General features: G+C 58.9%; 4 protein-coding genes across 15 annotated transcripts in view; 1 reads left to right on the forward strand and 3 right to left on the reverse strand.

The window, feature by feature from the left end:
• Positions 1–1836: 1836 nt before the first annotated feature.
• LOC135316894 (sperm-associated antigen 4 protein-like) lies at positions 1837–12322 on the reverse strand. Its single transcript, XM_064472020.1, has 17 exons — positions 12242–12322; positions 11519–11625; positions 10999–11086; positions 10628–10735; positions 9728–9780; positions 9331–9477; positions 7627–7733; positions 7300–7384; positions 6484–6551; positions 5841–5902; positions 5634–5674; positions 5284–5377; positions 4608–4692; positions 3923–4035; positions 3162–3329; positions 2712–2801; positions 1837–2051 (listed from the first exon to the last, which is right to left on the reverse strand). Exons 2-17 carry the CDS (start codon positions 11623–11625, stop codon positions 1920–1922), a joined length of 1548 nt encoding a protein of 515 aa, XP_064328090.1. The 5' UTR covers positions 12242–12322; the 3' UTR covers positions 1837–1919.
• A 185-nt stretch (positions 12323–12507) lies between these two features.
• On the reverse strand, positions 12508–15875 carry LOC135316869 (voltage-dependent L-type calcium channel subunit alpha-1S-like). The gene is made up of 5 exons (XM_064471858.1): positions 15408–15875; positions 14706–14839; positions 13972–14124; positions 13477–13682; positions 12508–12635 (listed from the first exon to the last, which is right to left on the reverse strand). The coding sequence occupies exons 1-5, from the start codon at positions 15620–15622 to the stop codon at positions 12528–12530; spliced, it is 816 nt and encodes a 271-aa protein (XP_064327928.1). The 5' UTR covers positions 15623–15875; the 3' UTR covers positions 12508–12527.
• Positions 15876–17108: 1233 nt separating this feature from the next.
• LOC135316971 (uncharacterized) lies at positions 17109–19579 on the reverse strand. Its single transcript, XM_064472452.1, has 3 exons — positions 19484–19579; positions 18200–18855; positions 17109–18068 (listed from the first exon to the last, which is right to left on the reverse strand). Exons 1-3 carry the CDS (start codon positions 19577–19579, stop codon positions 17369–17371), a joined length of 1452 nt encoding a protein of 483 aa, XP_064328522.1. The 3' UTR covers positions 17109–17368.
• The window catches only part of LOC104048797 (voltage-dependent L-type calcium channel subunit alpha-1S-like), a 50186-nt gene continuing 44338 nt past the window's right edge, over positions 18794–24641 (forward strand). For 10 of the 12 annotated variants that reach the window (XM_064471794.1, XM_064471798.1, XM_064471803.1 and 7 more), the window contains exon 1: positions 20614–21311. In XM_064471794.1, coding sequence (XP_064327864.1) covers positions 21151–21311 — 161 coding nt within the window. In that variant the 5' untranslated portion in view covers positions 20614–21150. The other 2 variants (XM_064471800.1, XM_064471795.1) reach the window with 2 other exon arrangements.

Genomic DNA, 24641 nt, shown 5'->3' on the forward strand with positions numbered 1-24641 from the left:
AGCCTTCCCTAAGGTGCAAGAAGAGAAGTATCTGCGTCATCAAAGCTACAGGTTTCTTTGAGGCGCAGAGATAAACGCCCCGAATGAAAATCTCTGTCTGCTGGACCCAGGTGATTAAGACGGTTAAGCCACAGAAAAGAAGCCCTGTTATGCTGAGCCATGTGAGAACACAAACTACTTTCTGTCCATACTGACTCACGGGCGTGTGCAAAATATCGGTGATCTGCAAGTAGTAATCCAGGCACCTTCTGCGAGAAAGAACACCTATCCGTGTTGTAATCTAGGAGAATGTTTCTGAAAGGTCTAGAAGCCAGCATCTAGTGGCTTTCAATTTCTTAAAAAGATGCAGGTTTCTCAAGGCCACACAACCACAGCGTTAGCATATTTGTTTTAGCAAGCGGTGACCCTGTAGGTCACCGTGTGCTGCGACAAGGTGGTCCTGAGGAGACAGAATTGCTTTTTTAAATTTCCCTGAGACTTGTTCATTTGATATCCACCCAAACCCCAGCGTTAGAACAGTGGGACAAATCTGTATCGTCATAAACAATACAGAAACACCTAAAATCCAATTCCTTGTTGCATGCTGAATGCCTTCGCAGACAAAAAAAAAAAAAAAAGGAAAAAAAAAGTCTGACTTATGTTCCCTTTTTCGATCATATCAATTCTACAGGGAAGGCGTTTGTCTCTTCTCCCACCAAAAGCCAAAGATTTGAGCAAAAGGGAGTGAGTGGGGAAAGAGCACAACCAACCTCTTTGGAATTCAGAAATGTTTAGGAAACACCAAGTTTGTCAGTGAGAAGGGATGAAGTAAGAGAATGGCCGGGGAGTAGAGAGGTAGTGTTCTATCGTGTATGGAATAAAAACATTTGGAAGGAAAATGGTTTTCTCCACGTCTTTGTAACTGCGTTGAGAAGCGCACAAAAATCCTCTTCCGTGAGAGCACAGGGCGCCACAGCAGCCCCAGGCGTGCTGGATACATTTCATTAAGCCTTCTGTTTGCCAACATCCTCACGAGATATGATCATCCTTTGAGTCTGAGCAGGCCCCTTGTAAATCCAAACAGAAGAATTGCAGGAATGTTCGCTGATCATTTTTTACAATATTTTAACCAGATCTTTCTACACTTGCTGTCGTGGTTTAGCCGGCAGCTCAGCCCCACGCAGTCGCTCGCTCACTCCCCCACCGGTGGGATGGGGGAGAGAATCAGAAGGGTAACGCTCGTGGGTTGAGATAAGAACAGGTTAATAATTGAAATAAAACCAACAACAACAACAAAGCAATGGAAAGGAAAACAACGAGAGGCACGAAACCTGGGGGGTGGGGGGCCAAACCACCGAAACAAACCACAGGCGACGCGGCCGCTCGCCGCCCGCCGACCCGACGCCGCGCCTCCCCGAGCCCCAGCTGCCCCCCCTCCCTTAATATACTGGTCATGGTGTCACGTGGTATGGAATGAACATGCCATTGGCCAGTCGGGGTCAGCTGCCCCGGGCGTGGCCCCGCCCCGCCCAGCCTCCCGCCGACGCGGCACTGCGCGGGAAGCCGGAAAGGTCCCCGACCACCACAGGCACCGCAGTGAAGAGAATTAACCCCTTCTCAGCCAGAACCAGCACAGAAGCCAACACGGTTTCGGTATTGCCACCTTCCATTCGTGTACTGTTCCTGGATTCAGCCTTCGCTTAGAAAAAGGACTTGTGACCTAAATGGCAAAGCATTTCCCTCTCCTAACTGGCTTTCCAATCCATTACTTCCTCACAGAGATGCTGTCTGCATCTTCCGTAGACTGCGTGTGACCTGGTGCCTCGAAGGACGGTAAGAAAAGGCTCTACAGCCATCTCAATTGCCACATCTTCTAGATTTATTTGTTCTTCCTCCCCTTCTTCTTCTTTCTCATGTTGGACTTTTTTTTCTCTCTGGTTTCACCTGGGGCTCTCTGGTTGCGCCATCTTCCCATGAACCTGCACTCGATAAATGCAGGTGTACGCTGGGTTTCCCCAGTTGCTCTTCACAAGAAGTTTGACAGACGGAAAGGCTCTGGGAAGCGGCGCGTTCTGTGAAGAAGAGTGGGAAAAGGAAACGGGGGTGTTAAGAGCGGCAGTGCCATCACCCCGTCTTTGCACGCCGGCCCGGCTGGGGCTCGGTCTCCCTTCCCTCCGCCCCGTCCCGCTGCCCCTTGCTCTGTGCTGACAGTGAGGCCGGGGAGGCGCCCCTGCGCGTGGGGCACCTGGTGTGCAACCCCGCCGAGCTGCCGCTGCCTGCTGTGCCTGCTCTCCCCCTGGCAGGCGTGAGAGCGCCGCGGGAGAAGGGCCGTGCTGTGGTGGGAGGAGAGGACACTGTCCAGCCTGCCAGCAGGCCGCAGCATGGAGCGACGCTGCTGCCCGACGCCTCTCGCCACCAGGCCGCCCTGTTTCTCCACGGCACAAAGACGCTGCTTGCGTGGAGTGGGCGCGTGTGCAGCTGCCTCTGCTGAAGGCACCGGGCGCAGCCAGGGATCTCTCGGGACTCGTGCTCCTACGGGCCTGACCCTGCCCTTGCTACCCTCTTGCTACCACCACCGCGTGCTACTCAGCCCTCCCAAGCCCGCAGGTCTCTCTCTCGTGACGGTGGCCCGGGCCCCTCTGCCCAGGGAGAAAGCACGTGCCCTTCCTCCATGGACCTCCAGGCAAACCTGCCGTGCTCTCTGGCATCTCGTCCCCGTGCGTGGAGCGTACCTTCAGAGGGAAGGTCTGAATAGACTCTTTTGCCACGTCGTACGTGAACGTCCCAAGGAGAGTTTCCTCTTCTCCGTCCGCATCCACTCCCTCAGGGGCAAAGCACAAGGAGAGCCGCTCAGAGTCATCCCGACAGAGGGGCAAGGTACGCGCTGGCTCAGCCCTGTTATCCACCCACCCTCTCCTGGGGCTCGAGCAGCAGCCTAGCACCGGCTATGGCGGAGCTCAGTCTCCGCTTTGAGATTTGGTCAAGAACCCAGAGGTGCTTGGCCAGAACAAACCTTAAGAGGGATGAAACCTCTCGAGCCCCTGAAGCGTCCCGCGAGGGCACTGCAGTGCTCGCGAGAGATCAGGACACAAACCCCAGAAGATGCACAAAAGCAAGCAGGGCCCTGTCCTGGCTTTGCCCCAGGGCCAGATGCCCGCCAGAAGCGCCCAGCAGAGACTTACAAAGACAGCGACGTCTCTGGGGGCGCTGAGGACAGTCCCAGATGGAGACACGTCTTTGGAGATGTGCTGCACAGTGATGGCAGTCAGATGGACTCGTGCTGGCAACCTGATGACCACCTGGCCCTGATGCCCTTGGAAAGGCCAGCAGTTTCCTGGGGAAACATCCGCCTGCAACCAGAACGCGACAGCAATGAAGTGTGAGAGAGCACTGGGGCCAACACCACTGCCCGCGTAGCTCGAAGCATAGGCGCCGGCGTGTCTGTGGGGCCTATTTCAGCTTGAAAATGAGGCGCCTGTGAGGAAGTGGAGAGAAGCAGGAGGCCCCCTGCCCTGCCTGACAAAGGGGGTCTCGGTATTAGGGAGCAGAGGAGAAGAGCGGTTACGAAAGCATCCTAGTCAGGCCCGCGCAGAAACACGTCCCTGCCCAGCGGCTCTGCAGGGCACCCGCCACCTCCCGCCTCCCGCCCGCAAAAAGGCACCGTTAGGGGTGAGTGTGGAACCCGGGTCGCCAGGGAGGAAGGCTTTCACCCAGCTGTGGCAGAGGACTGCGGGCAAGATGCAGCAGTTCACCTCTGTTCACCTCCCCAGGGGAACCACGGATCTCTAGCAAGCCCAGCCCTGTGTGAGAGCTTTGGTGTCCAGAACCTGAGCAGCACGGTGGGCTTGACCAGTACCACTGGCCTGAGGGGAGAGCCCCTGAGGTCAGTCCCCAACTTCTCAGGAAGGAAGGACACCTTCCCTGAAGATTTCTGCTACGATACCTGCAAAATAGTCTCAGGAGGCTTGGCAGCGCGGAAGAACCATAAAACCCTGCAGCCCCAATTCTCTTGGCAGTCGTAGGTCTCGGAAGTTCTCTGCGTGTCAATGGTGGCACCTGTAAGGAAGGGAGAGCAGATGACTGCTAGAGGCCGCAGACTAGGAGGGAGCTGGTGCTCAGGCAGTATTTGTGACGCCGCCGTCCAGCTCCACGTCTGTCAGTCCTGTCCTCATCACCACACTGGGGGCGGGGGGGTGCCCAGCTGCACAGAGCAATGACGACAGCCCCATCCCTGGTGAGTGCTTCTCCCACAGCACCACGAGGAGAAGGTGGGAGGGCTCTGGGAGCCTGCAGGCACCCACGAGCATGACAGCAGACCAAAGCTGAGGGCTCGGAGCATGAGCAGCAAAGGACAGCCCAGCCATTCCCTTTGCAAATGCAGCGCAGAGGAGCAGAGCCCCCCCATCAGCACAGGAAGACGTGCGGGGGCAGCGCCAGGGGCACCTGTGTGGAGGCCGAGGGCTTGAGTGGGAGGGAGTCTGAGCGACCCACTCTGCCACAGCCTTGCTCTTGGACCCCGTGAAGGATTTAAGCTGCCCCATTTTGGAGAGCAGCGCCTGGAGCACGGGCTGCTTTGGGGAGTGCTAGGGGCAAGCGCAGGGCAAGGACTGGGCTGCTTGTGTCCATACCAGAGCTTTCCAGGGCCCAGTCAGACATCTCGATGTAGGCACCCAAAGCCTTCTTGGACGCTGCCTGGTTCACTTCCTGAGCTTCCTGGGAACGCCAGAAATCAACACAGAAAAGGACCACATCAGCAGGCAGTGCAGCGTGGCTCCTAGCGCCCGCAGAGGCAAAGGGTCAGTGTCAGGAAGGCAAGGCAAGGCAAGCCTTGTCCACAGAGCTGCAAGACTCTCTGCTGCTGGCGTGAGCCGTGAGGACTAGGAAGATGATTATCTGTGGCCATGGCCATGGCCATGACCCTAAGGTGTGCTGATGTGGGTCCCCACACCACCGTCCACACCCTCTGTGCTCTCCAAGTCAGGAGGGGGAGAGGCTCAGGCCCTGTAAGCCATGGCTGGCGCTGTACGTGTGCCTGGGTCCCACCACTGCCTCAGGAGCCCGCTCAGAGGAGCCAGAGGCACCGGCGCACGTAGGAAAGGCTCTCAGGAGTCCTCTGCTGCCTGAAGCGGCCTTGTTACACTGGGGCTGGAGAGGGGCCTGTGCAGCGCAGAAGCTCACCCAGCAAGCCCCTGGGGCAAAGGCTGGGTTGCTGCAGTCAGCAGTCTGACCCCACCAAGAACCCTGAAGAAAATGTCCTCAGGGGTTCTGCCCAGCCAAGCCTCCCTCCCCAAAATGCAGGATCACCTTCAAACTGCGGATCTGTGCCCTCAGCTGAGCCACCTCCTCCAGCAGAAAGCGTGTCTTTTGGGTTTCCTCCGCCACCAAAACGGGCAAGTTCCTGCACGACAGGAAAGCCGATCCGGTCAGAGAGCGGCCCATCGCCTCTGGGGAGCGTCTGAGCTCAGCAAGAGGAGAGAGAGACACGTGTGCTTCCCCTGCTTTGCCAGTGCTTCCCTTCCGCACCAGGCTGAGCAAAAGGCAAAGGCAGGAGGGAAGTATGGGAGCCCTGGCTGTTAGGAAAGTGAGCGCAGGTAGCACGAGGTCGGCTGACGCTTCTGCACAGAACCAGTTCCAGCTCAGGAAACCTCTCTTACCACAGCATCTTCAGGTTTGCCGACGACACGCGTGTCAGTTCCTGGGAGGGAAAAATGGTCCATTATGGCATTCACTACCAGAGTTGCCGGGGCTTCCCAGGAGAGGCTTCCCTAGGAAGGCACAAGCTGCCGCTTCTTTGGGTCAGCCTGCGTGGCAGCAGCGCAGCCTCTGATTCCTCCAGCCACTGCCAGCAACGCGTCACTGACCTCTATCAGTCCCTTTGCCTGCGTTGTCCACACCGGCAGCGAGGTCGCGCAGTAAGCACCAGCTGCAATTCACATCACCGAGAGACAGCTATTTTAGCGGAGTTGCTAGCCATCCCTGCAGCTGCGTTGCCTCCTGCCTGGTGCCCTGGGGCTGGGCAGCAGGTGAGCCGAGGAGGTGGGGAACGTGGGGTGCAGAGAGAGGACGCGCCTCTGACCGGGAGCCATCAGCCCAGGCTGGAGGGGACTGCGTAGCCGTGGCCTTCAAGTGTGCTCGGTGCCCCAGAGCTACTCCCCATTTCCCCTCACTGCTTCGGTGAGCACCGAGGCTGGGCTGCATGGGCTAGGAGAGGTACCTCTCCATGGGTCCCCCTGCACGGCCCCTCCCGTCTGGGAATCCCCAGCTCAGGCTTGGAAAGAGCTACGCCCTTCTCTCGCAGACTTGCAGACTAAGCAAGCCATTTGGCCCAGTGGCCAGAGCAGCAGCACGGCTGGGAGGCTACCAGTCTTACCGGTAGTCCAAACGCCAGTGCCAGTCAAGGACCTCCTCAGGACGCACCCGCACCACGGGCGTTTCACACACACTGGCCCAAAAGGAAAGCTGGCATCCAGCACAGCCAGGCTGTGTTTGCTCATGAAAACTCACCCAGAGCCACTGGGAGCCACAGGAAGACGACTTTCAGCAACCTCTTGCTCCGCGGGGCCATCTTTTGCCTGGAAAAGAGGGAGTCCTGTGGCTGTCAGTACTGCAAGTCTTGGGCAAACCCCCTCACCCGTGGATTTCCCTCTTCAGGCCCTAAAGCCATTGCTTTGCAAGCCTGCTACTGACAGAGAGCTGACAGATTGGCGCCCAGCACAAACACGATTTCTGTCCACGCCGTTCAACGCTGCCGGCAGATCTTCCCCAAACGAAGGGCTCCAGGAGCACCTTCCGAAAGGGAATGAAAATCGTGCAGGGAAGTAGAGAGGTTGAGCAGATGAGGACTGCTTTTCAGTAGTCCTTCTGGGGTGGACCTTGCTCCCTCTCTTTGGCTGAGAGAGCAGGCCGGTTCTCACTTGCAGGCACACACATTGCTCTTAGGGGTGTTTCTCCGCGCAGCTGGGAAGCGCAGGGGCCTTGTCTGGCTTTCCTTCCAGACCTGTGTGGTCTCTTGCCAGAGCTGGGGAAGACCCTTGCCCTGCGGAGGCTTGGCTGTGCTCCTGAGCTTCTGGCTACACGGCGGTTTGTCCTACTACATCTCCGGGAGGGTTCTGGGGCTCCGGTAAATGCGTGGGAGTGGGGCTGCCGAGGGGCTTTGCTCTTGGCTCTCCCCGAGCACGGGCACCGCATGAGCTTTGGCGCCCGAGCGGGAGCCCCGGGCTGCTGGCTGGGGAACACCCTCTGCTCTCCCCCTTGCTTGGGGGAAGGGACATCCCCCTTCTCCCCCCGCCCCCCACCACGGCAGAAACAGGTAGTACGTACCTGGCAAAGACGCGTGTGCTCAGCAGGTGTCTCCACAGGGAGACAAGGGCACCTGCCAGATGCCAAGCCAGGCTGAGGACCGCCCCTGGGCAAAAAAGCCAGAGAAAAGTTAGGCCTGTCTCTTGAGGTCTCTTCTCTAGGATGCCCAGCCACACGTGTTTGAGCTCCCTGCGGGAAGGCGGGCACCCAGTCCTACGCACTCCCTCCCTCCCTGGGGCAGCCTGCACTTCTCCTGCCCCTAGTGACATTTGGCCAGAGCTCTGGCACAGCGCAGCTCTCCAAGTTCACCCCAGGGGACTTCACAGCAAGCAGCAGTGCTGAGCTTACTTGCAATTCCTGTGGCCTTGCTGCGACACTTGGCAGGCCCTTGCGTGGCAGAGCAGGGAGCCGAGGTGGAGGGGACCGTCACCAGCTCCACCTCCACGCACGGGTTCCTGTGGGAGGAAAAAGACAAATGCCGGTTGCCCACCATCCCCACGCCACGGGAGCCGAGGCGGGCAGGAGCAGCCTGAGCAGAGGCCCTTGACAGAGGACGGGCTGTCCCAGCAGCAGCGAGAGAGGGCAGCACAGCCGGGCTACTTCCAGGCCCTCGTCCCTCTCCTTTCCCCATCCTTTGCTTCACAGGCCTGCAGTGGGAGAAGAGGAAGCAAGCTGGCTGCAGCAGTCCCCCGCCTCGGGACGCCCACCCGGCAGGACAGCCCTATTCTGAGCCCGTCACTCCCTGCTCCCTGGCACCAACTGCCCCTTCGCAGACACCTCTCGGTGGCTGTTTGGGGAGAGGGCACAGGCTGCTGTCCCCCATCGTGGGCCACCCCCCTCCTCCCTGGTCACTGGCGTTCTCCCGACCCCTCTCCTCCCCACACAGCTGCCCCACCTCAGCCAGGCAGGACCCAGCCTCAGCATCCCAAGCAGGGGGGCAGTGTCAGGTCCCAGGGCCTTGGCCTCCCTGTGCAGCAACATCTCCCTGCGCAGCAGGGCTGGGCTCTGGACCCTGCAGCATGAGGCTACCCCCTCCCCAAAGGCCCCTGCTGCACACTGGCTTCTGACGCCACTGACTATATTGGGCCACTGCCCTGCTACCCCCCCCAACCTGACGCCCCAGGCAGGAGCAGCCCACTTCGTACCTGCTGGCCTGGCAGCAGCTCGGCCCCGCTGCCTCCCCTGCCAGCTCTTGTCTGGCATTAATCCGAACGGAGCCTTTGGAGGCCCCTTGGTGTCTTCCCTGGGGGGCCTTTCTCCTCGCCATCTCTGGGCCAAGGCAGGCTCCCCGCTCAGCTCTTCCCCCTCAGCCCCAGCAAGCGTGGCCTGCCCAGGCAAAACCAGCTCCAGCAGCAGCCACGCGCCGCCTCTCAGCAGGAGCGCACCTGCCCGGGCAACAGCCACACGCATCTGTGGGCTCCTGCCCCACGCGCCACAGGGCTGTGCGGGTGGCCAGCTCTGAGCTCACAGTGGCGGCTCTGACGTCACACTGGGGCTCCCCAGGGCTGAGCCGGGAGGGGCAGAGCGGCTGCTGCCGTCCCAGGCGCTGGGAGCCCGTGCCTGCGGGCGCGCTGAACCCTGCCACGCTCCCGTGCCAGGCGGCTGCCTGGCCTGGCCTGGCCTGCCGGGCAGGGTTCCATCTCTCCTGGGCACCCCCGGGAAACCAGGAAGGGTGCTGGAAAGGGGGCTTTGCTCTTGCCCCACGAGACAGCCGCTTCCAGCAGCGGTTCTCCTCTCGGAACCCTTTTGTGGGCCAAGAAGAAAAAGGGCCAGTAGACCAGAATGTGCTGTCAGGCGCCCAGCGGTACATCTGGTTAACAAGGACTGTTTGTTTCCTTGCCCCTGCTGGTTCTGCCTGGGACATCCCAAATCCAACAAAAGTGGGAGAAGGCTGCTGACGACCTTGTCAGCTCCACAGCCACTGCCAGGATGGCTAGCCCTGCTTTCAGCCTGGGCGGCTCTTCCTTCTTTACCGTGGTAAAGGCCTGTGGCAGTGACCTGCTCCCAGCACAGACCAGTCCCTCAGCAGGCCCCGTGCTCCACCAGACTCACTCTGGCCAGCCCTCGAAGGTGGAGACAGTGAAAAGCGACATCATGGCTGAGAAGACGTTGTCGAAGTGGAAGTTGCTGTGCAACCAGACACGCTTCTGTAGCTCAATCTGTGTGGGGTCCCCGTCCACGTAGCTGATGAAATAACCCCTGCGGCAGAAGGGTTGCAGCGGTCACCAGGCAGGGCCACCGTCAGCCCACCCGCTGCCGCACTGGCCCAGGGCTCCTTGGTCCCTGGGAGTGGGAGATTGCCCTGTGCTTGTTTCTGATTTGGTGAGGGAGAACAGCATGAGGCCTCGGCTCCACTTTCTGGATGCAGCATCCCCATGCAGGAACACAAGTGGCCCCCTCCCATCCCTGGCCACTGCTCTGCTGGGGCTGAGCTGCAGACAGCTCTTACCTGCACTCCTTCTCCGTCACCTTGGATGGATCTGTGCATCTATAGAACTTGCCCTGCATTTAACAGAGATCAGAAGAGGCTACGATTTTGCTGTGACTTGAGAAGCCCTGGGGAGTTCTGACTTTTTCACAGCCCACAGTCAGTCCCTACGCTGCCTCTGTGCCAACTCTGGCCCCTGCCTCTCACCACCGCTGGCTTCCCTGCTTTGCATGCCAATGCAACCCAGTTCACAGGGTGTTGCAGGAGCCATGGCAGACCTTGGGGTCAATCCCAGGCTGAGACAAGTAAATGTTGCCTAGTGTTGGGAAGAAATCTTCCAGAGCCCTGAGCTGAGACCTACCTAGTTCATCCTATCTGGGAGCCAACTATTTGGAAAATAGGGAAGAAAGCGGTAACCCTAGAATTAACTAAAAATTAAGGTATGCTGACAAGTCTGCTCAGTCTGCAGGGTGTCCTGAAAGCTCTCCCCATGCCAGCCGGGAATTTAAGCTCAATTATTAGAACAAAGCTGAGCTCAGCCAGAGCCAGCTCTGCCTTGGAACAGCCAAGGCCCCGAGAGCAAGAGCGGTGCTGTGAAAAAAGGAAACAGTCTGCATCCAAAGCGCAGGGGAAGTCAGAAGCACTTGCTGCCTTCAAAAGGGGAAACTGAGGCACTAAGTGGGGTGAGGCAGCCAGACCCCTTACATGTGCTGTCTGGACCTGACAGTATCCTGGGTGTTTCCTGCCCTCCTCCCACTGCAGGGTCTTCTGCCAGGAGGTCTAGTGCAGGCAGGTCTTCTTGCGGAGCACAGATAGTACAGCCTGTGCTGACCTCAACACTGGGAGACACCATCCCCAAGGGCTATGTCTAGGATACACCTGAGCAGAACATCTCTCCTGCCCTCCTTAGACACGTCTCACCTTGAAGAGCTGGACCCCGATGCAGGCAAACATGAACTGCAGCAACGTTGTGACGACCACAATGTTACCGATAGTCTTGATGGCCACGAACACGCACTGGACCACGTGCTGCAGGGGTCGATGATAGTGCACACATGAGCGTGCCTGCTGCAAGCCCCTGCTGCGTGTCCCACACCCTATCACCGCACAGATGGGCCCCAGGAAGAGCGGAAGCCTGCTGCGAGCAGTGGGATGGGGCGGACCCCTTCCACGGATGGGGAGTGGGAACTGGTTTCCTGGCACCGCAAACCCCACAGGGCATGATTCATGCCACATAACCTCTCATGAGGACTCCCACGGACCGAGGACCCCAGCCTCAGGCTCCCTCTTACCTTCAGCCCCTTTGCCCTGTTAATGGCTCGCAGAGGCCTCAGTACCCTCAGCACCCGGAGAATCTTCACCACTGAGATGGCACTGGACCTGAGGAGGAAGGTAGAGCTGCGATGGGGCGGTTCCCCTGCCCAGGCCAGCCTGGCACAGCCCCACCAAGCAGCCATGGAGGCCAGGCCGGGACCAGGGGGTGAGGCGCAAGGGATGGCAGAGACACGCGTAAATCACTAAGCCACCACCCCACATAAGGCCAAGGGACACAGGCAGCTGGAGAAAGCAGCTCCAAGTTGAATTCCTACCCAGATCTTCCCTTTTGACACTCAAGAAGTTTGCCTCCCTGCCTCCCAGTTGTCCGTGCCCTGTCCCCCTAAGCATGACCTCATGGACACTAACACATGGGCTAATGTCCAGCCCGTGGGCTGGCTGCTCCTGCTCTATCCAGCACAGAGAGCTGCAGCACCCCAGCTGCCCTGCCAGGCTAAACAGGCCAGTGCCCACCCTGCGAAGTGTGGAGGTGCTTACTCGATTCCCATGGAGATGAGGGAGACAGCGACCACCAGTAAATCGAGGATATTGAAAGAGTTCCTGCAGAAGGAGCCTTTGTGCAGGAAAGCACCATAGGCTGTCATCTGGGGAGCAGAAGGAGTTAGGAGAGAGGCCAGGCAGGGCTTGGGGACATGGTCCCTCCACAGCCCTGGGGCGGACAAGGCATGAGGGGCTTCTCACAGCTCCATGGCCTGGGCGCCCTATCCTGCTCAGGCCTCTGCCTCTGCGGCCAGGCAGGAAGCTGAATCCTCTATACCGTACTGGCCGGAGACAAAACACTTCCCAGTCATTCAGAGGTCATAAAGAGGAGAAGAGTAAAGAGCCTTGGAGTGGGAGCAACATGCAGCAGCTGCTTGAATTACTGTTTTACTCCACAGACTTCCATTGCTTCCTCTTTCTCAAAGTTTTTGTTAAGGGCATGTCAGAACTGAAATGCTGGTGCCATGGCCCATCTGTCCCTGTGCCACAGCACAGCTGACTTGGCTGCCTGACCTCACTGGAGGGGACACGTGGCCGCTGGGGCAGGTGATGCACCACCTAGACTGCATGAACTCTGGGGACGCGAGGATCAGCCAGCACGTTCGCCTCACTGGGACCTCAAGCTTGTGCTGAAAGAGCATGAATGCCCATGGCCAGACCAATCTATACCCATGTGCTGGGTCACGCACACAGCCAGGACCACGGGGCAGAGGGACTCACCTTCAAGATTATTTCAACTGTGAAGACAGAGGTGAAACCAATGTCAAAGTATCCAAGAATCTGGGGACAGAAGCACCAGAGCCAGATGAGATTTGGGTGACATGAAACGCTCCAGTGTGTTCAAGGCTCAGGGTTTCTAAGCATGCAAAAGCAGGGGAGAGGAACAGCAGAGGAAAAGGAACAGAAACTTTTCCAGGCCTCCTTCTTGTATAATTAAAGCCAGCCAATGTCCACGCTCTGATAACGCTCACTGATCTGCCGGCAAAGAGAAAGGACGGCGTGGCACTTACCCACTGAGCACCCCCAGCACCAGGTTGAGGACGAAGAAGGAGCCAAGCAAGATAAGGCTGACAAAGTAGATCCAGGGCCATTCATTCCCAATGGCATCATTCACCTGGCAAGGAGAGAGGCAGATGAAGCATCCTGAACACAGTGTCTGCTGTCTGTCTCCCCTTAGGGCTCCCTCAACAGCCTCTGGGAGCTTTGCTCCCCCCTAAAATGAGTGCTTGGGATGGTAGCAGCTAAACCTGGCTCTGAGCTCTGCCGCCTTATGACTTTGCATCAGGTTTTTGTGGAGGTAAAGCGAGACCCAAGCATTTTGGGGGCAGATATAAACATCAGCCCCATGCCTAAGCCTCAGCAAGACAGTCTCCCAAGGACTGCAAAACATGGGGTTTTGCCGAAGCACCCACCAGCCAGCCGTTGTTGTGCTCGGCCTGTACCCCTTCACAAAGGTGGGAGCTGGAGCACCCTCCTGTCTACCTGGAGAGCAAGGACAGCTTGAGCAGTGCCTGCAAAGATGCAGAAGAGGTGCCTGGTGCACCATGGGATGTGCATCACCGCATGAAGCTTGGTGGGGGCAGGATGTCTTTCACCGGCTGGGAGGCCTGGCCCTGCTATGGGGACCTGTGTCCTGGAGGGAATTCCTCGCTCTTTAGAGGGGTTCAGATTGGCTATGAGGGAAAAAGTCTTCACTGCAAGAGCGGTCAGGCATGGGCACAGGCTGCCCAGAGAGGTGGGGGAGTCACCGTCCCTGGGGGGGTTCAAAAAAACGTGTAGAAGTGACGCTTGGGGACATGGTTTAGGAGGCCTGGGGGTGTTGGGTTTGGGGTTGGACTAGATGATCTCAGAGGTCTTTTCCAACCTTAATGATTCTATCATTTTATGATTCTCTGAGGCAGGACCAGCAGTGACCTCTGCGAGCTGGGCACCAAGCCGAAGCTGCTGGAGCCTACCCAGTAGAGGACTTCGGTCCAGCCCTCCATGGTGATGCACTGATAGACAGTCAGCATGGCAAAGCCGAAGTTGTCGAAGTGAGTAATGCCGTCGTTGGGCCCCGGCCAGCCGCTTCGGCATTCAGTGCCATTGATGGTGCAGTGTCGCCCGTGGCCAGAGCTGGTGCATGGGGCTGGCTTCTCTGACGCCACCGTGGCAATCACATCTGAGGGGGAAAGCCGTGGTGTGAGCAGCAGGTCAGGCCAAGTAGGGCAGGTTCCAGCACTTCCCAGCCTCCTGCAGCAGCTTTCCAAAAGGGGCTTTTCCTTTCACCACCTCCTCACACCACGTACATCACCAAGCTGTGTGCTGTACCAAACATCCTCCAGGCCTGCCACGCTCCCAGGCCTGACGCTGGCAAGACCAGACATTCTGCCACCCGCAGAACCTCTGTGGTCCCCACAGCAGCCACACAGAGCCATCTCTGCCGTATCACCCCCCCGCCACAGCCCCACCTGTCCCGAGATAGTAGCAGGTCTTGTGCATCTTGCCCTTGAAGAGCTCTTGCCCAACTATGGCATAGATGATGATCATGAAGAGGACCAGCAGGGCGATGTGGAGCAGGGGCACCATGGCCTTGATGATGGAGTTCAGGACGACCTGAAGGCCTGCACCCAGGAGAAGGGAGAGGAGGTCAACCACTTCATAAACAGCTTTGGGTGCACCTTGCGTTCCTGTCAGCCCCTCTGACAAGCAGCCTCTGAAATGCCCCGTGCCAAGGGAAGAGGGGCACAGGTTGGTTGGGAATGAAATCGCTGAAGCAAAAGTTCCTTTCTCTACCCACCATAGAGCATGTGGAAGGCCCCAGCAGAGCCACGCACCAGGCAGTGCTGGAGGCTGCTTCACGCCCCTCCATTTGTTCTGGTGCCCTCATCCTGAGCTCTGGGAGAAGGAGATCCCTGCCCTGAGAAACCAGAGCGAGGTCCCAGCCCCTTTCACCCTGGCCACCCACAGGTGCTGACACTGACCCATGCAGGGAGCTACATTTGCGCTGACCTGCAGATCCCCAGTGCTGACAGTTGCAAGCTGTGGGGATGAGCAAGAACCTGTGGCTCCTCCACGCCCACCCTGTGGCTGGGCTTGACCCAGCAGCACCAAGAAACCTGCCCCATGGCCCCCCACCCTGGCCAGGCACAGGGGTTCAATCCACCCGCCAACTCTTCACGGTGGCAGGGTGCCCAGCACCCACTCGGCACTCCGGACACCAGGCGCAGGGGTCTCAGCACACGAAACGCTCGCAGGGCCTTCACGTCAAAGCCGCCTTTTCCCCCTGAAGTCCCTCCCTGCTTCGCATTGACCTGCTCCAAGGTCATGGTGATAAGCCTGAAAGAGCCGGGGCACAGAGCAGGGAAGAAAGGGGGAGAAGCAGAAGGAAGGACAGGGAGAAAGAGAAGGGCGTGAGGATGGAGACCAAGAAACCTGTGCTAAGGACTCAGTGCTCTGCAGGCAGGGAAGAGAGGGACAGGACTCTGCCAGCCACGCTCAGCCTGACCCAGGGAACAGCTCTTGCTAAGTCCAACTCCTGGGCGCACTCGTGGCTGGGCACCCCTCTGCGCACTCACTGCTGACCAGCCGGGGGCCCTCCCACCCCTCGTGCCCAGTGGACCCTCTCCCCGTGTGCCAAACCCCAGATGACTCCATGGCACTCCCGTTCTCCAGGGCAAGGAGACCTGAAAGGCGTTAAGGAGTCAGACAGGAAGAAACAGGAGTGAGGGAGGATCCCCGGGGATATCAGGGCATGAGAAAGGGGCCCGTGGGAGCAGGGCATGAACTGAGACCGCAGGTTGCCCCCAAACCCACTGCAGTCACTAGAAAAATCAGCGTAGCTGATAGGCTGTGGACCAGGCCTTGGCACAAGCTGGGCACCAGCAGCTTCCCATCCTTGCGTTACCCCAGGGACACGATGGAGAAGTCGAGCACGTTCCAGCCGTTTCGGAGATAGGCATCCATGTGGAAAAGAAACCCGTAGGCAATTATCTTGAGCATTGCCTCAATGGCAAAGAAGATCAGGAAGGCGTATTCGATCTTCTCCTGGGGATTGGAAAGGCAAGCAGGAGAGGATGCTCCGTTAGAGCAGACTGTCACCTCCCTTGGCATCACCACCATGCACGGCTGCCCCCCCGTGTGTCTCTGGGTCGGCCCCTGCTGCCAACCCTCTGGCTGTGTGGTGTCTCCAGGACAAACCCAGCAAGCCTCAGCTGGAGAGGATGAGGAGGAGGCATCAGTGCTGCCTGCGGGAGGAAGGCTATGGGAGTATGGGAGGGTGGGGCAGCAGGGAGGAGAGCCAGAGATGTGCAGTGCCCTGGGCCAGGCACTTTTGGGCGCTGGGTTGGGAAGTGAGTGGTGGCTTTGCTGGTGTAGTTTGTAAGAGCGGGTTCCCGTAGCCCGGGGACGTGGTCCTGGCAGCGTGCCATTGAAGGGACGCAGGGGATCACGCCGCGGGCCAGAGGGTGGCATGTGGCGGCTCAGCATGCCACCCCTTCCTGCCCAGGGTAGCCTCAGCGCTGCCCGATGCGCGTGGGAGATCACAGATGGGTTGGCAGCTGGGGCCGACCCAGAGACACACGTGGGTGTGTCAGCGGGGCCACGCCCGGGGCAGCTGACCCCGACTGGCCAATGGCAGGTTCATTCCATACCATGTGACACCATGACCAGTATATTAAGGGGGCAGTTGCAGCTCGGGGAGGTGTGGTGTTGCATGTGGTTTGTTTTGGTGGTTCTTTCCCCCCCATCCCGACGTTTCACACGTCTCGTTGTTTTCCTTTCCATTGCGTTTTTGTTGTTGTTTTCATTTTAATTATTAACCTGTTCTTATCTCGGCCCACGAGCGTTACCCTTCTGATTCTCTCCCCCATCCCACCGGTGGGGAGTGAGTGAGTCACTGCGTGGGGCTGAGCTGGCGGCCAAACCACCACAGCTTCTTCACGTGCTTTATTCTGCTCCTCGCTATGCAGTGGCTGCTTTTATGTTTATGCAATAAATGGATGCTTTAACTTTTGTCTTTTTGTGAATGTATAAACCAGCTACAAAAGGCATGTTTTAGATAGCTGAAGTAAAAAAAAAAAAAAAAAAAAAAAAGTCTCAAAGTAGCCTTGCCAGAAATCCCTCTTCCCAGCTACGGGGCAGATGGTGGCTCTTTCCCCTCCTATGCCGCAGGAGACTTCATTCTCTCATTAAGTAACTCATGGCAGAGCTATTTTATGTGCTGGTGTCCATGAGGTTTTTGGGAAAACTCAAAAAAACCCTAGGGTCAAAGCATTAGCTTCTCATTGTCTTCAGTGCAGGTACTTTCCCTCTATTTGGGGGTTTAAACAAAACTTCTCATCTGGGGTTTTGGCTTGTGGGTTCAACCCTGGTAAAGGGATGTTTTCTGTCTACCTAAAAATTAAGACCATGCATACATTTCCAAGGGACATACTCAGCAAGAAAAGATCAGGGGTTGTGGCAGTAAACTCAGCGCAGATGAACCACGTCCCTGCTAGGGGCTGCTGAACCCTGCCACAGCTCCCTAACACCGGGTCCAGCCCGGAGCAAGGCTGAGCACGGGGTCCCAGTAGGCACAAACGTACACGCACTCCCACACACAGAGGTGCCGAAGCAGCTATATACACACAGGTATGTGCATATACACACACATATATACATATGACTGGGCACGCAGGTTAAGACATACACACTCAGCACTCACAAGACCACAAACAGCACCAGCGCCCCCATCCCGTTCCCCTCTCTGGCTGATCAGAGTGAAGGTCCCTTAGTCCTTGAGTGGGGGAAAAATATATATATACACACACATATGTATATATACGTACACACACAGAGGCGTATAACGCAGCTCCCCCCAGCAGCTGGTCAGACCCTCTCTCTGCCCGGTGGCAGCCCCTGGATCCCACCCAGTGCTCCCAGCACCTGGGCACGCCAGCCCCCGAGGCCGCCCCACTCCATGCTGGCAGACACCCCTCTCTCGCACACACGCGCGGGTCTCAGCTGCCCCCACGGCACCCCGCGAACTTCCGTGGTCCCTCCAGCAGCCGCCTGCGTCCCCAGCGTCGCCTGGGCGCTGACCCCGCATCCCAAAGGCGGCCCGGAGTGCGGCTCCCGCTCCCGGGGCAATGGTGGGCTCTGCAGCCCCCGCCGGGGCCGCGGGGCCGGGAGCGGGGCAGCCGCCCCTTCCCGCTGCCGCCCGGCTGCCGGCGGCTGGGCTCGGCTGCGCTGGGCTCGGCTCGGCTCGGCTGGGCTCGGCTCGGCTCCGCTGGGCTCGGCTCGGCTCGGCAGGGCTCGGCTGCGCTGGGCTCGGCTGCGCTCGGCAGGGCTCGGATGCGCTGGGCTCGGCTCGGATGCGCTGGGCTCGGCTCGGCTGCGCTGGGCTCGGCTGGGCTGGGCTGTGCTCGGCTCGGCAGCGCTCGGCAGGGCTCGGATGCGCTCGGCTGGACTCGGCAGGGCTCGGCTGGACTCGGCTGCGCTCGGCTGGACTCGGCTGCGCTCGGCTGGACTCGGCTGCGCTCGGCTGGGCTGGGCTGTGCTCGGCTGGGCTGGGCTGTGCTCGGCTCGGCTGCGCTCGGCAGGGCTCGGATGCGCTCGGCAGGGCTCGGATGCGCTGGGCTCGGCTCGGCTGCGCTGTGCTCGGCAGGGCTCGGCTGGACTCGGCAGGGCTCGGCTGGACTCGGCTGCGCTCGGCTGGACTCGGCTGCGCTCGGCTGGGCTGGGCTGGGCTGTGCTCGGCTCGGCTGCGCTGGGCTCGGCTGCGCTGGGCTCGGCTCGGCTCGGCTGCGCTGGGCTCGGCTGCGCTGGGCTCGGCTCGGCTCGGCTCGGCTCGGCTCGGCTGCGCTGGGCTGTGCTCGGCTCGGCTCGGCTGCGCTGGGCTGTGCTCGGCTCGGCAGGGCTCGGATGCGCTCGGCTCGGCTCGGCTGCGCTCGGCTCGGCAGGGCTCGGATGCGCTGGGCTCGGCTGGACTCGGCTGCGCTCGGCTGGACTCGGCTGCGCTCGGCAGGGCTCGGCTGGACTCGGCAGGGCTCGGCTGGACTCGGCTGCGCTCGGCTGGACTCGGCTGCGCTCGGCTGGACTCGGCTGCGCTCGGCTGGACTCGGCTGCGCTCGGCTGGACTCGGCTGCGCTCGGCTGGGCTGGGCTGGGCTGGGCTGGGCTGGGCTGGGCCCGGCTGAGGGGAGAGCCCAGGCAGGGCCGGTTGCGGTACTGCCGCCCGCAGCGGCGTCCCGCTCCGCTCCCGCCCGCCACCGGCTGCCTCGCCCTGCCCCGGGCACTGAGGCCTTCGGCCAGTGCGTGCGGGAGAGAGAGACCGTGGTGGGCCCAGAGAGGGACAGGCTGCCTGCGGCCGGCTGTCTGTCCGGCTCAGGCAGCCCCGAGGGACGGGCGGGCCAAGACCCTGCAGGAGCCGGGCGGCGAGGCAGGGAGGTGCCTGGGCTGGGGAAAGGGGAAGCGCTGGGGAGGTGAAGGAACGCGGGTCAGAGCGTGCCAGGAGGTGTGAGGTGTTCGTAGGCGCGGTCGCTGCTGGAGAAGGGGCCGCACAGGCAGCATTTCCATCCCCGCTCTTCACAGCGATGGGAGAAGCCCACCCAGTGGGGCAGGCTCCATCGTGGGCTCGCTGCCCTTGGGCCCCTTCCTAAGGCCATGTCTTTGTGCAGTGACAAAGCAGGAGATGAGCATGAAGGCTCACGAAGCATGCAAGGAAGACAAGGATGGATGTGAAAAGGTTTTGTGAGGAAGGAGTCTTTCCCTGCCAGGCAGGTAGGAACCTCTCCATCAGGCAGACCGCTGCAGCGTGGTTTGTTACAGCCACGTTGGCTGGTGGCTGCCAGCACAGCCCTGTGCGAAATGGTGAGCGCAGCAAGGTGCTGAGCAGTTGCCAGCAGGTGCACATGGGGCTGTGAGCAAAGGGCTGTGGAGGAGATCAGAGAGGCCTTGAGTGTCCTCTCCACGGGCCCCAGCCTGCACCAGGCTGCACACACACCTCGCACACCCTGCCCTCTTCCTCTGAGACTTTTCCAGGATGAGTCAAAGGGGGCCGATGTTTCTTCCCAGGCTCACCGTTAGATGGGCCCCACATCCTTGCTGTCCCTGGGACAGGTTCTCCTGCACAGGCAGCAGCAGAAATACAGCTCCCGGCTTTCCCCAGGGTTTAGGGGGAAGAACAAGGACTAAATGAGAAAAGGGAACATGCTTAGACCTGCCTCACATGGAGACAGGGCTGCAGCCCTCAGTGGGAATGATTTGACTTTGGTTTGCACAAAATGTGGCAGAGTGGTGTAGGAGGGGGCAGGTTACTTATTTAACCCCTTTACAATCAAAGGTCCCCTCCTCCAAAGTGCATCAAAACTGGAGCAGCTGCAGGAGTTGTTCTTCCATGCTACCTCCCTGCCAGCGCTGTGGCCCTCCTGGCCCTCGACACAGCCTGCTGCACAGCTGCAAAGTAATTTCCCTCCATGGTGGAATCACCCTGCAAAGCAAAGGAGAGGAAGCTTTGAGCAAGGCAGCTGGTGCAGTTGGGTAGAGCAGCTCCCTGGGATGCATGGGGTTGGCTGGGGCACAGCTGGTCAGTCGCGCAAGGCTGTAGCATCCCTGTAGGACGGGGATACTATTTGCTGTGGGATAGGACTATAAGTAATAAGATCGCTGCAATTATTTTGCTGGCTCAGTCCGGGAAACACCAGGAAAGCCCTTCCCGGTGCCTCAGTTTTCCCTGCTGCGAAGAGATGCTGATAACCTGCCTCTCGCCCTGCCTGCCTTCCAGCTCAGGACTGTTCATACCACTCATCCAGTTGGGCTTTCCCTAGCCCAGCCGGACTGGCCAGGACACAATCCAGCCTGGGCTTGTTGGGTTCCTGCATCCAAACCCTGCAAGCAAGACTGGGGAGGTGAGGCTGAGCAAGGGGTTGAGTGACCGGTGCCAGGCAAGGGTTTCCTCTGCCCCTCCAGAAGAGCAAGCTGGAGCACTTTTTGGACCTACCATGCTTCTCTGGAGCGCTGAGGTTGGGGTCAAAGTGCCTGTCAGTGAGATGGACCCAGCCCCAGAGGCTCCACAGCCCCAGCATCACAGGGTCCAGGGCTCAGCTGAGCAGTTTGCACCAAATGAAGGTAAAATCCTGCAGAGAGAGGGGACTGATCAGTTTGTGCGTTAGCCACCTTTGGCCAGAATTGGGTTCTCCACCTCACCCCGATTCAGCCGGGCGCTGCACACATTGCCCCAGGCAGCCCATCTTGCAGTTTGGGTAAGGGAGGCTGGGGGAGCAGGGGAAAGAGCTGACTGGGACAAGGCACTTTCCTTTCAGAGACCGTGTGCCCAGCACGCAGCCTGTTCCCACCCCCAGCCCCTGTCAGTGGCATGCGAAGCACTCGCCTGCCTCCCGATGTGCTGGGTAAAGAAGCAACAGCTGCAGGGGCCCTTTTGCTGCCTCAGGAGCTGTGACAGCACCCGGGAGCCAGGCTGGGATCTAAATTTAAACTCATGCTTTGTGTGTTTGTACATGCGAGTGCAGGCTCCAGCCCCAACTGCCCCATCGCCTCCCTCAGTGCGTGGAGGAGACGGGCTCTGCAAGAAGGGACATCCAGAAGAGCTTCAGCTGGCTGGGACCCTGGGGAAGGGGGGCTCGGCCGTGGGGCAGGAGGGGGAGAAACACCATGGAGCCTACTTCTCCCCAGGATGATGTGAAGAAGAGGCAACAGAAGGACAAGTCCAAGAAGCCGGTACCGCCAGCAGCTCCCCGGCCAGCCAGGGCTCTGTTGTGCTTAACCCTGGAAAACCCACTGCGGAAGGCGTGCATCAGCATCGTGGAGTGGAAGTATCCTTCTGGCTGCGCGGGCTTGGCAGTGCCCGTGTGCGTGCCTGTGAGCAGGGGTGCTGGGGCGCGGGACCCTGTGGGATGCAGGCAGGAGAGCTGCCAGCCCAGTTCAGCACAGGCTGTCTAATTCGGTCTGTAAAAGGCAGCGAGGTGTTTTGGGGTGCCCCAGTGGGATGCATTGGCAATGACTGTGCAAACTGGGAGCATGAATAGGCTTATGGGGGAAGCTGGGGCTGACAAGTGGCTCAGGCCATGGGGACCTTCGGTGGAGTGGTGCGGGGGCAGGCAGGGGCAGCCTGGGTGACAAGGGCCTTGTAGGAGCGAACATGTTTTGCACTGGCAGGAGCTGTGCTGGGTAGAATACGGGAATGTCTGCTGGGAGGGCAGAGGGTCTGGCATGCGAGGAGGGGGCACAGTGCCCATCCCAGGGTGGGGATGGGGATGGGCAGAGGAGGGCCAGGCGGGGGGCGTGGGAGCTGAGCGTGGAGCTGGGGACATCACGCTGCCCCAGGGCAGAGGTTTGGGGGTGTGTAGCAAGACCATAACGAGCTGCTTGGGATGATTCTGTGTGTGTGTCACCACTTGCCTGATCGCACAGCTGCTCCCTGCCCCGGGGGTGGGGGCTGGCTGGCACCCCCCGAATCCTGCTGGCACCATTGTCCTCTCGTCTCCCCTTTCCCATCCCTGCTGTCACAGGTGAAGGCTTTTGTGAGTGATACTGTTTAGAGGGACAGTATCTCTGTGCCTCTGGCCTAATGCAGGGATGGGTTTGGGTGGTTGCTCTTTGGTTAGGCATCTCTTCACTGGGGCGTTATAGCTCAGGAATTCCAAAATTTCATGTTTCTGCCACCCATCCAGGAACTATTTTAGGCCATTAGATATTGCCTTGTTCACCTGTATTATATGGAAGGGAAGAGGATGGGAGATGAAATATTTCACTTTGGCTTCAGCAAAACATTTGGGCTCAAGGAAACACGGTGGAATTTGGGGATGTTTCCAGCAGATCCACCCCAACTTTTCTTATTTCAGTTGCTTGAACTGATCTGCATGTTCCTGGCCTTGGCAGGATCATCCCAGCCCTGGCCAGGCTTTGCTCTTCTTGGAGGGGGCTTGGTTGCCTAAGGGCTGGGGGCCAGGCCCTGCCCTTGGGAAAGGCTGGCTGTGTTGCTGTACATGTAGTGCCATGGGGACACCAAACCCATGCCCCACGCTGCCAGAGAGGCCATCTTTTTCAAAGCCCAGGGTGCCCGTTTGCAGGTGCTCAGGGCATGCTCTGGTGGTGCTGTGCTGGCCACGGATTTTGAGCTGCTGTTCCTTCACTGCAAAGGGGCTCTCTGTCCTTCAAGGCGAGGAAGAAGAGCCGTCATTGGGGAATTCTCCGTTTCTGCTCCTCTGCCATGAGGACTGGGTTGTTCTGCCAGGGAAGGGAACTGTGTCAGTGTCTTAAATAGGCACTGAGTATGGAAGAAGCTTATGCGTACACCCTAGTGGCAGGGGAAGAGCTGGAAATAGGACTTATATCTTCCAACATACTCAAACACATTCCTCCTCCTGGGCCAACGTGTGCCAGAGAGAGTGCGTAGCACAATGGGGGTCCTTCCCCCGTCGGTGCCCTGGAAGGGGAGTGTGGAGGGGAGAGGTGGGTGTCCCACTAGGAAAGCTGCAGGTGGTTCTGACCTGTGCAGGACAAATGATCCAGGGCATTGGGTTTCTGCAGCGCTTCTCTTGTGCCTGGCTGTATTTATACTGCAATGCACCTGGCTGCCCTCGTTCAGGGATCAGGGTTTGCAAGGCATTGCAGGATCATTCCGGGTCCTGTGAGTTCTTATGGGCTTCAGGGCCAGGCAAGCTGCCAAGGGTAGATTAGCTGTGACCATTTTCTGTGGGATACCTGGTGTCTGGGTTCAGTACGGCAGTACGCGTTCCTGTTCCTTGGGCCCACCTCTGCTATACAGCTTCTGCTGTCAGAGAACAAAGCTGAGCCACAGGAGTGGGACGGGGTCTTTTTGAGGCAGTTGGAGAGTAGGGAGCATCACTGCACTCAGTCTAGGGCGGGTGAAAGCCTGGTTGGCTTGAGGCAGAGGGGTTTTTATGCTGAAGTTCACTCACATTTCAAAAAACGCGTTTGTCAGCACAAGGAAATCTGGGTACTTGTGAATTGCTGGGTATTGTGCTCAACAGCTAGCCCGGCAGGTTGGTGGTTGTTGGGACACGTCTAGCTGTGTGGTGACACCCAGGTATTCCAGGTTTATTTTGCAGCCAGGAGGACTTCAAGGCAGATGGGTGAGGAGACTGGGGACCGTGGAGGACCACACAGCTGTAGGGTACTAAGGGCCTGATTCCTGCTGCAAGGGAGGCGCTGGGGCCCTTGGATGCTCTGTGACAGGAGGTTGCCGGAGAGAAAGAAGTGAGATTGCAGGGCAAGGAGCTGAGGAGGACGTTGAGGCTCTGGCTCAGTGGCAGGAGGCAGAGACGCTGTGTCCAGTGACACTACATGCCTCTTCTTTTGGTTAGATCTGTCCCACTGCATTTCTACCTAATAACAGTGCCAGACTCGCAGAATTGCAAGCGGCAAGCTGATTCCAGCTCCAGTTACAAGGCAGGTCACAATTGAAGGAGGAGGAAATAAGTATGTGGCTGTTTTCCCAGAGCAGGGGGATGGGCAAAGGCTCTTCCCCTTCTGCACGTCAGTGGCTAATGTGGCAGGACCTGAGCCGTGATTCCTGCTCCTCTTTCCACAGCTCTCTCCAACTTGCTCCGTGATGCTGAATGGTCCCTGCACCCTTCACCGTTGCAGCCACGTGGAAACTGGGATGAGTGCTGGCAACATTCATCTCTCACTGTCAGAGTAGGTAGGGAAGCCTGTAACCCCTGGGCTCTGCCCAGTTACCTGGAACACAGAGGGGAACAGCTTTTCCAGCTGACTTTAGTTTTTAAAGTGGCATCAGATTGATGGACAGAAGGGTCCAGAAAAGGCAAAATAACCTGTGGTGTGCACAGGACACAACTGACAGCACTCAGCCAGCTCAGCAGGCCAGTATGGAAAGAATGCTCCCTAGGTGCCCCTTGTCCCACGATGCTGGATTGGACAGTGGCATGGCCACCACAGCCCAAGGCAGGCCTCAGCACAATTAGCTGGAAAGCTGAGCTAGTCAGTTGATTAACTGTGGCATAGGGGTGTCAGTATGGTTGCAGGGCCTCTCTGCTGGGGTACTGAGTTTCGAGGGCTGTGCTGTAGTGGCAGCAGTCTGCATGGCTGTGCTGTCTGTCCCCACTGAGCGTGTTCCTGGGAGCTGTTCTCCTTTGGAAGGTCTACCCAAAGTGAGATGG

This window comes from Phalacrocorax carbo, chromosome 23 (assembly GCF_963921805.1).
Source record: "Phalacrocorax carbo chromosome 23, bPhaCar2.1, whole genome shotgun sequence".
NCBI classification, from domain to species: domain Eukaryota; kingdom Metazoa; phylum Chordata; class Aves; order Suliformes; family Phalacrocoracidae; genus Phalacrocorax; species Phalacrocorax carbo.